The sequence below is a fragment of the Sporothrix brasiliensis genome (assembly GCF_000820605.1).
Source record: "Sporothrix brasiliensis 5110 chromosome Unknown Cont21, whole genome shotgun sequence".
NCBI classification, from domain to species: domain Eukaryota; kingdom Fungi; phylum Ascomycota; class Sordariomycetes; order Ophiostomatales; family Ophiostomataceae; genus Sporothrix; species Sporothrix brasiliensis.
In genome coordinates, this window is record NW_024467140.1 from 2,926,460 (window position 1) to 2,936,779 (window position 10,320).

The 10,320-nt window shown below is 54.8% G+C and overlaps 1 protein-coding gene across 1 annotated transcript; it reads right to left on the reverse strand.

Moving 5' to 3' along the window:
* Positions 1–959: 959 nt before the first annotated feature.
* SPBR_04578 (uncharacterized protein) lies at positions 960–4,675 on the reverse strand (the record flags this gene model as incomplete). Its single annotated transcript, XM_040762855.1, has 4 exons — positions 960–3,721; positions 3,812–4,202; positions 4,240–4,353; positions 4,481–4,675. The coding sequence occupies 4 exons, from the start codon at positions 4,673–4,675 to the stop codon at positions 960–962; spliced, it is 3,462 nt and encodes a 1,153-aa protein (XP_040615884.1).
* Positions 4,676–10,320: the final 5,645 nt, after the last annotated feature.

The following is a 10,320-nucleotide window of genomic DNA, read 5'->3' on the forward strand; positions in this document are numbered from 1 at the left end:
GGGCCCATGACTTTTACGAGAGTGGTTCGTTGGAATGGAGACGTTTGGAGAAAATTTCTTTTTCTTTTTTTGCTTTCTTCTTCTTTTGCTTTCTTCTTTTTTTTTTCTGAGCACAGTAACGTGTTATGAAGGATCACAGTCAAAGTAGGCGTCGACATTTTGTGAATATTGAATGTATATTTCAGTTGATTCCATTTTGGGTTGACAAAGTGAGTATGTGTCTCTTACATGACTGTAAAGGCAAAACACCGTATGGCCTGTCGCCCCAATGCGAGCAGGGTATGATGTGAGAGTACAAGAATGGCAAAAGATGAAACTTGACAAGATGCGAGAAGATGCTATGATACAGGTGGTAGGAAAAGGAGACGGTGCAAAGTGCAGATACCTAGACGCAAGGAAATAAAGTGAACGAGCCGGCGGTTTGTACCAAACCAACAGGAAAGAGAGCAGTAAACAGAAAAGCAATAAACGCCTTGCTAATGAAATGGTGGTTTGTGGTAACGCAGTCTGAAGTCGGTCGGGTGGGCCAGGAAGGGAAAGTAGTGGATGCGGGCTGTTAAAAATAGTAGTGTAAAGTGATACAATGTAAACAACGGTTCAAATGTTGAAGATAGGTATGAAAATGCCGTAAAGGAAGGACGAGAAGATACAAAAATGGGGGTATCAGAAGCCAGGCGGCTGGCTTGGATGCACGAAATGAAATGGAGAAGCGAAGAAAAGGAACGGCTGGCAAGAAAGTCGAGGATAAAATAAAAATAGGATAAAAAGAACGCTTTTCCAATGTATTTTGCGCGCAAGAGAACGATAAAAAGAGGCTAATGATTGTAATGCGGGTCGGCCGTTTCATAGGTGTAAAGTCGTATAAATAAAACGTTCAGGGACATTTTGCGTTTGTGTCGAAAGGAGCGTAAGAAATCGTAAGTGGACCAACAAAAGGCAAAAGGCAAAAGGTAAAATTATTAAATAGCCAGGATGCTCCGCTCCGGACGGAAGACGGCACTGGTCAAGAAGATCTCGACGGAGTCCGCGGGCGACTCCGGGCGGCTGATGGGGGCGTCGACGGTAGTAGGCGACGCGGGTGGTGTGGGAGTACCGCGCTTCGAACCAGAGCCCGAACCAGACCCGGAACCAGAACCGGAACCGCCGCTCAGCAGCTCCTGGCTGTGTGCACGATGCAGACGCTTGCGGTCCTCATCAGACTGCACGGCATCGCGGGGGGTGGAGAAGTAGTCTTGGGCGCCGGCAGTGGCCGAGTGGGCTCCTCCTGCAACGACAGCAGCGGCAGCAGCGGCAGCACCGGCCGGCACACCCATCTGGGTGATCTGGTTCTCGACGTCGGCCAACAGAGCGTAGACGTCGTCGCCGGCATAGACCCGGATGCTCTCCACATCCACACGGCGGCCGCTGGCCAGGGTGCTGGCGGGCGACAGAGGCGACGCCGTAACCGCCGACAAGACACTGGCTGTGGACGGCTTGGCAGGCTTGGCGGCCGGGGCCGTCTGGGTTGTGGGCGTGCGCGGCACCGGCAAGTCCTTGTCCTTGCTGAACGTGGCCATGGCCTCTTCGACCACGGGCTGCTCGAGGATCGTCGAGGGCACCTGGGCCACAATGGGCCGCTGAGGCGAGGGGGACGCGGCAGCAACCGGAGACACGATGGAGGCGTGATGAATGGCGGCGGCGGCGGCCGTCGCCGACGACGACGACGACGATGACGATGACGGGGCGTGGCCGCCCGACTGGAAGGCGGACTTGGTCGGGCTGCGCGGCGGCGTCGAGATGGACGGCACGCCGTGAGCAGCACCAGCAGCGGCGGCGTACGGCGGCGAGGGCGGCTTGATGCCCATGGCCATCTGCAGGCTCTCGCTCGAACCGACGACGCCGGTGTTCGCCGAGGGGCTGGTCGTGGCCGAGGGCGGCAGGGTAGCCGGCGTGGCCGGCACCAGACCAGCCGCAGCCACGGCGGCAGCGGCCAGGGACGATGTCAGGGGGAGCGTGGCGGCCGCAGCGACGTGCTCGAGCAGCTTCTGGCGCACGCGCGTGCGGCGGTTCTCGGCCTGCTCCAGCTTGGTGACCCAGTCATCGATGGATGTGTCGAGCTCGGCCAGGGCCTCCTCTTGCTTGAGCATGGAGTCGTGGCTGAACTTGGCCACGCGGGGGCTGCGCAGATACTGGCAGATGCGCCCGTGCAGGTTGCGCCGACCCGCACGCAGCGAGGTGTAGGTGCGGCGCAGGTACTCGGTGCGGTCGTCGAGGTTGCGCAGCTCGCGGGAGAGGCTGTCGACGTCTTCCTTGCGCAGAACCTCGAAGCGCGCGGCCTGCTGGAGGGCCTGCGTGGCCAGGGCGGCGGCCTCGCTGGCGCCCAGGACGGCCGGTGCTTCCGACGCCTTGTGGCCGCGGGGTAGCAGCTCAAAGGCGCGACGTTCGGCGCTCTTGCTGGCCTTGGAGTTGGAGCGTCTGAGTGTTGTGGTGGTGGTGGTGCTGCTGCTGATGACGGGGGTGGTCGTCGTGGCGGACGCGGTCGGTGCAGGCGTCGACACCACGGCCGCCGACGCCGACTGGGCTTGGGCCGCAGTCGTTCCCGTGTTGGCCGTCACGGAGATGCCCGCAGCCACCGTGGCGTTGATGGCGGCCGAAGCCGAGCCCTCGCGTGACGCACTCCGCTTCCGCGGCCGGCCACGCTCCATAATGCTCCCGGATTCCGACTGTCCACGTCGGTGGCCCAGGATCGATGCCGCCGTCGGGAGCGTCTTGAGAATGGCCGAAGCCGCGGCCGAGGCCGCGGCAGACGCAGCAGCTGAGGCGGCGGACACCGATGCCGCTGCTGACAGACCCTGTGAGAGCGGCTGCGGCTGCGGCTGCGGCTGTGGGGGTGCGCTGCGTAGCTCCGACGTTTCAGCGGGCAGCGGCGTCACATGGCCTGCATTTGAGGACCTTGTGTCCACGTTTTCCGCTCTCTCAGCGTCCTTCTCCTTTGGCTTCGGTGAGACGGTGTAGTTGTTGCCGTCCGTCCGCAGCTTCGGCGAGGCGCGGGATACCTCGGCCGGGATCTGGGTGTGCACGGTGGACGAAGCCGACACGGGCGTGGGCAGCGTCGAGGGGTTGGACATGGCGGACAGCGGCGTGTACGGCGTAAATGGTGTAAAGGGCGTGCGCGTACGCGGCGACTCGTCCGAGCGAGCAGACCGCAAAGCCGCCGACTCGGCGGGCGTGCTGCCCGAGCGGAAGCGGCTGCTCTGCGAGGACAGCGGCGTCGTCGCCGACGCAGAGCCCGCGGGACGCAGAGACGGGCCGGAAAGAGAGGACGAGGCCTGGTGGTTCTGGTAGTGGTGGCGGTGGGTATGCGAATGGCCGTAGCCGTGCGAGCTGGCGTGCGTCGGCGGAATGACGAGCGGCGTCAGGTTCTTGGGCGACAGCGGCTGCCGGCTGGCGATGGAGGGCGACGAAGCGGATGTCGTCAGCGTCGGGACGTTGGCTGCCGGTGCCGGACTGCCGCTGTCGCCTCTGGAGGGCGAGAGCACCGCCTGGGCCGAGTTGCAGCGCGGCACATCCAGCGGGCTGCTGCTGAGCACCGAATCGTACGAGACGTAGACGCTCTGCTCGGGGATGTCGTCGTAGAACGAGGTCTGTGGGATCATGCAGTCGACCAGGTGGTGCTGCTTCCAGCTGTTGCCAGGCGCGCTGATGGAGCGTTCATGAAGGGGCGGACGTCCCGGGATCGTGGCTGTCACAACGTTAGGAAGGAGCGATTCAACGGGAAGCCTACAACGGAAGGCACAGATCACGACAGTACAAAAATGGAAGGGACGCTTACGAGAATCCATGGCAACTTCCTGAACGGTGGTCATGGGCCCCAGCTCGGGGACACTGATCTTGCGGCGGCGGATAAGAGTGTGCTCTTTGATGCGGAGACGGAGGCCCGGGTTGGACTTGTCGGCGGTGGTGGTGGCGGCGGCGGCGGCAGCGGCAGCGGCTGTGGAGGTGCCGGCAGTCGTCGTGGCATTGCTGCCTCCCATCGCCATGGCAAAGGCCTGCTCCGGATCCATGCTCTTGCCAGCAGTAGACTGGTGCTGCTTGTCTTTGGGGAAAAGCTGGTACTTGCGTTCGGCCTGCGAGTGCATCCGCCAGATGTACGGCTGCTTTTCCTTTTCGTCGGCGGGCGGCGCAGGCAGAGGTGCCTGCTGCTTGTGCAGCTGCTGCAGCTGCTGTTGATGGAGGAGGAGAGACATGTAAGTAAGAGACGGCCTTGATTGGGACGTGCTTGACCGCGAGGTCGGTGATGGCGAGGTTGGCGAGGCTGGGGATGCTGGTGACTTTCGAGGAGAGGGACGCATGGGCGACGCTTTGGACGGCCGCCTTGGCGACCGTCGTGGCGACGGCGTTGTGGCCATAGTCAAGGCCGTAGTAGACGGCATGATGGAGGAGATGATGGGGTGCGAAGGGGGAAAGGGGGGAAATAACAAAAAAGTAAAGGAATACTTACCTGATCCATTGTCGGGGCGTTCGCTTCTATATATGAATACACAGCCGGCCCGCGGCCTTGATGCTGGTGTCTGCTGGAGGTGGTATATTTGCTGTCAACGTCGTCTGTGTCCAAATCGAGGTCTTCGTCGAGGTCTGGGTCGTAGTAGAGGTCACTGGGGTCGACATCGAGCATACAACGGACAATATGGTCCATTGAGCTTATGAGAATAGGCGCGGGACGAGGACAAACGGGAGGCTGGAACACGGGAATCTAAATGAAAGCGGGACAAAAAGACAACAAAACACACAACAATCAATACAAAGAGGTAGGGACAGAAAGAGTAAAAAAGAGTTCAACAATGAAGACAAACAAAACACGGGAAGAGAAAAGGGTCGAGCTCGAGATAAAGTGCTTGCAGCTCCGGCCGTTTTTGTTTTCCCCGGAATAGAAGAGGAGGAGACGGGAGAGCGAGGGGGTGGGCGGAGAGGAAACAGGTCCAAACGGGAAGAGAATTAAGTGATCAAAAAAAAAGAATTAAGAGTAAAACAAAACGGCCAGCAATTAAATGTAATCGACGTTCCAGCGAGCAAACCAAAAAATATGACAGAAACGAGTAGCAGAGGTCCAAAGCGGGAAAGACGAGACGTTCTCGATATATATCGGGGGCGTTCTAATATATGGGTGTATGGAGAATGGAATCCCCATGAAATGGCAAGCACCAGTGGATAAGCCGAGCGGTTCAAGGCCAGGGGCGGACACAACGGTACTGGGTCTCGGGACTCGTCGGTGTTTGGGTGTCCTGTCGTCGTCCTTATGGTCGTCGTGGTCGTCGTGAGAGGAGGGGTATTACGTGTAACCGAGTGGCGATTTGTGCGATGAGAGAATGATAGCAAGCGGGTGGGGAGGGACAGACAGTGAAAAGTAACGGTGAAATTTTTTTTAAAGGGGGGGGGGGGGGGGGGGGTAAATGACGATAAATAAGAATCAGAATAAAAAGACAATAGTATCGACGTTTGTGGGAGACGACAAAAATAAAAATAAAGAGGCTGCTATGACATGACTGTAAAGAAAAACAAGACCTAGACTAACATGTTCTACCATTAGCTAGAGGTTCTAGGCGCGGCGGGTCCATCCACCTCAAGCAGGCGGCCCCCATGTCTTTTCTTTTCGGCCCAGGGGAGGGAAGAACAAGGAGATAAAAAGGAGGAAGGGAGGCGAGAAAGATGGTGGCAAGGGCGTGCAGGAGACAAGGGGGGAGGACGGGGTTGTTCCTGGCACTGTCGTACTCTATGCTATTTTATCGTCACTACTATTTATGCGATCGCGGAGGCTTTTTTTTCTGTTGTTTTCAAGAACGTCCCAGCTAGGCGACCGTTTGTTCCAATGGCACAATGCACCGGGCTCTGTAAACAAAAGAAAGAAACAGTGGCAGAGATATGGAAAGCAGTTGAGAAAAGGGGAAGATTAACGACGAGGAGCTCTCTCCATGCACTTTTTGGTCTCTTGGGGGTAGCTGTGATAAGCTTGTGCTGTCTTAATAGACGGTATTAAGAACATGGGGAGGAAGAGTGCAGGGTAGCATGAGAGAGGGGAGCGAACCGGATTGGACGGGGGCAGGTCTGAAAAAGGTGCTTGGTTGCAGCACGGAGAAAGCTCGAGGAAGAGGTGTAAGTGAAGGCGCCGGAGGTGACTGGCTGGTGAAGGCCTGGACCACGCAGTTGGGGTTTGAAAACGGCGCTACGCATAAACATGGTCAATATATAAAGATGAAATAGTAGGGACACAGGCAACAAAACCAGAAGACGAGTGGGTGGCAAGGAGTGAGCGCGTGGAAACGAATCGAAAAACAAGTACGATGTGTTCTGGACGGAGTACTCCGTGCTTGAAGGAGTACAAGTGGAATCAGGAAAACGTGCCCTCGTAGCAGGATGTTGCATCGTGTTTTGGGACAAGCTTCGTTGCGGGCGGAATATACTCCATACGACGTAGTCTTTTTATTTTTTATTTTTATTTTTTTTATTTTTTTAATAGCAGGACTTTAGCGGAGGCTCCTCACTCAGTACTTTTTTGCTGGCTGTTTTTGTTTTGCTTCGACCTCTTCTTTTTGGACACTCTTTCCTCTTTTCAGAACGGGACCCGTCCGCGGTACGACCCTCTGTTCCGTCCTCAAGGAGCTTTAGTTGAAGCAACGGACAGAGTGCTGCGAATACGGAGTACATAGGTCGTACTCTGTGCGGACTATGGACTATCAACGGCGCACGTAGTAAGAAGCGAAGGAAGAGACATGAAGGAGACAGTCGCAATACGACTGGGATTGTTTACAGCCGTCTTCTTTTTGTTTCATTCACAGAATGCAGATTGCCCAGGCGTCGGTTCACTCGCAGTGCTTGGACATTGTGTAAGGAGAAGAGATGCTACACGAGCGGAAGGCAGCCGTTGGAGTTCTCGGGCAAGAGCAGCCGAGAGAGGGTGGTGGCCCAACCCCCAGCCCAGGCCCCCAGATCGCAGCCGATTCGTTCCGCATGAACGGTTGTCTCGTGTTGTTTCGATTCTCATGTTTGCTACCAAGGAATTTGTTCAGCACAAAGCGAGACGGAAACAAAACGGAGAAACAAAGCACTCCGTGCTTTGTAAGGAGTAGAGAAAGGAGGACGACGAAGACAAGAAGCGCTAATTGTCTTGTCTTGTGAGAGATGCGGCGAACAAAGTAAGCGAAAAGCGAAAAGCGAAAAGCGAAAGCCAGTGCAAAAATGGCAAAATAGAAACGGCAAGTGATCAAAGCGTCTCGGTCTGTCAGTATTCAGCGTCCAGCGTCCAGCGTCCAGCGTCAGCTACCAATATTGACAAGGAAGCAAGCAGGAGAAGATGGTAAGCGGTTTAACGGTGGCCAAAGAGGTCAAGAGAACGTGGAAATGAACAGGGACCAGTGGAGGGCCAAGACGTAAATGGTCACGGATGCAACGGCTTCGACGGGAGTGCAGCATCTCGAAAGACTTCAGAAGGCCTTCGTGTTGATTTTGGCCGTCGCGGATCCGCCCTCAAAACATCGTGACATCCGCCAAGGAGAAATAGACAAACAAGAACACAGAGCTGGGCCAAAGCCAAGACACGTTCCTGGGACTGGGACTGTCCTCCTTGCTGTTGACAATTTGGAGTCCGGAATAGGGGGCTGAACTGACAGACAAGACAAGAGGACGATATGGAGCAATACGACGTACGAAGAACCGATGTACAGACATTTTCTCTGCTCCTGAGCTCCTGCCCCTCACGACAAGAAAAGAAGCCCCGCCCACCCATCTCCTTTCCCCCATGTTGAAACCACGCTTGTGCCGATTGGCAGCATCGACCCGACCAGGGTCCGTTCGGTAGTGGGGCACGGCGAGGTTAGGACGAGGTCAGGGCGAGGCCAGGAAGGAGCAATGGGGGACGTATCACGTCGAACGGAGTACGTGTGTCGTCGCTTACACAGTAGGCTGTTTCGGTCGTTCCTGGCGTTCCTGGCACATCCTCGCGCTGTGCTCCTGGTGTTCTTTCCTGGTGGGATACCGTCAACTGCCGCCGTTGTGTCTTCTCCCCAAAACGGGCAGCTGCAGATGGCGGCGGGTATTCTTTCCTTTTCGATGTAATCATGACGCATCAGTTACAAGGTGGCTCGTACCGAGGACGATGTATATTTCGTGCAACGTACACTTCAAGGACGACGCAGACGTTCTTCCAAAAATACGAGTGAATACGGAAACGTACTCCATGCAGCGACAAAAGATAACGTGAGCTCGACAGGTGGGAAAGACCGCCCACATCCAACGGCCAACAAGTGATTGTTTACTTTCTTTGTCCATTTCTTCTCTTTTTCATCTCCCCAACAACAGATGTGCGTTTGCGGCACGCCGCAAGCCCCCATGCTGCACGGCACACGCCCTTTCTTGCGCGCCCGCCGTGACAGTGCTTCCGCTTCTGTTATGGGGCGCAGAGAGTTGCGGCAGGACGTACGGAGTGCATACATTGTATGTGCAACACGATCCAGTGCGCTGCCGTGCGGTTGCAGGAGGAGCGCAGGCCCAGGTCTGCTGGGCGACATACCGTATTTCGTACATTGGAGGTCGTAAGATATGTCTACCTCGAACGTCAAAAATTGAAACAGCGGCCGGTATTTTGTACTCTGCGGGTGAGATAAGCTGTCAGGGTAAGATACCTCGCCGAACTCGCCCACGTTGTATCGACGAAAGAGGCTCGAGACCTCCTGCCAAGCCTTCGCTTGCAGCCATACAAAGTACAAGTGCTGAGCAGAGGGCGCATAAAGTAAACGAGAAGGGCAAGGAGAGAGAAAGGCCAGACAGACTCACCGGCTTCGCGTGTCACATCATTGCCACTGGACGCTCTGAGTTCGGTGTCATACCGTCGATTGCTATTCACCGAGTGGTCCACTGAAAAACTGTAACGGTAAACAACGAAACAACGACACAACGAAACAACGATTGTGATGGTCAACTGCAGCGACGATCTTTTCGGAAAAGTGTGTATCAATGAAACACCTTTCTGGTTGCCTATCTGCTGTCTATCTGGCTGTCTGTCTGGCAAGCATCTTTCCAAGGAAACGGACCAACCGACCCAAGCTGTTCAAGTATCCCAGGGACCCTCGTAGGGCACAGACGCTGCAGGCTTGGCCCGTCGACCGGAGCATGTTACATTGGGAAGAGCTGCAGACAAAGTGTCAGGCTCTCTCGTCGTCGTTCGTCTCTCTTGTTTTGTGTCCATGTGCGAAGAGTTCTGAAGCAGCGCAAAACCCTTCCTCTTTGGGACAATCGAAACAAAGCGCCAATGCATCGCAGGTGGCCATTTTTTTCCTTTTATATTTGTTTTTCTCTGAGTTGTCAAGTTGTCAGGTTTTCAAGCAACCGTGATCTCAAGTCATCAGGTTTTCGGTTTCTAGCTGTTGTTTCTTCTTTTTTTTTTTTTTTTTTTTTTTTTTTTTTTTTTTAATTGTATTTATTTTTATAATTTTGTGATTCCATATTAGCAAGTTATCCGTGTCTCGACATTTTGTTTTGTCAAGTTTCCGTGGGTTTCAAACTCTCAATCCCTCAAACCTCCTTCGACAGGCATTGGGAGTCGAGCTTGTCAGCTTGAGTTGTCTTTGTTATCCCAGTTGAGGTAACAAGGAAAAAAAAAAAAAAAAAAAAAAACCGAAGAAAACCCACAAAGAGCAGAGTACAGCACACGGCGTACAAAGTCAACTTGGGCACGTCCCGTCACCAAAGCTTGGTTGTCTGCTGCAGCATAAAATGAGCCCCAGCGATTGCATGAAGAGACCAAAGCGTTTAGAGGGGCAGGCAGAATGATCATGATCAGCAGAGCTCTCCGCTCTCTTGCTCCATAAATGTATGTCGTCGCTTCCAACGTCTCCCAACTATTTGTTGGAATTTAAACTCAAGATCCACGACGGAAAAGTCAAGGACAAGGAGAGATCGTCTTCTCCGCTCCCAATCGGAGAATTCCCGTCGTTGGTTGTTGTACGGAGGCTGGGAGGATTGCAGCGTAATTTCATCATAGCTACGTGCTGTCCATCGACCCATTTCCACATTTCCCCTTTTCCTCATCATACAGCACTAACCTGTGGTAAGGAAAGATCGACAGCGACTTACATGCGAAGCTTTAGGGCCGATTTGTACTGATTTCGCAGCCGTTTGACAGCCAACCGTTGAACAACAGGGGCGATGTAAGAGACAAAAAGGAAAAGGTCCAACGCCTCACCTTTTCCTTGTGGCACATCAATCGCAGTGCAAGTAAAAGAACTAGAATCGTGGATAAAATAGAGGGCGCTCCCGTGCCCCAGGCCCCAATTATGCCCGGGACAAAAG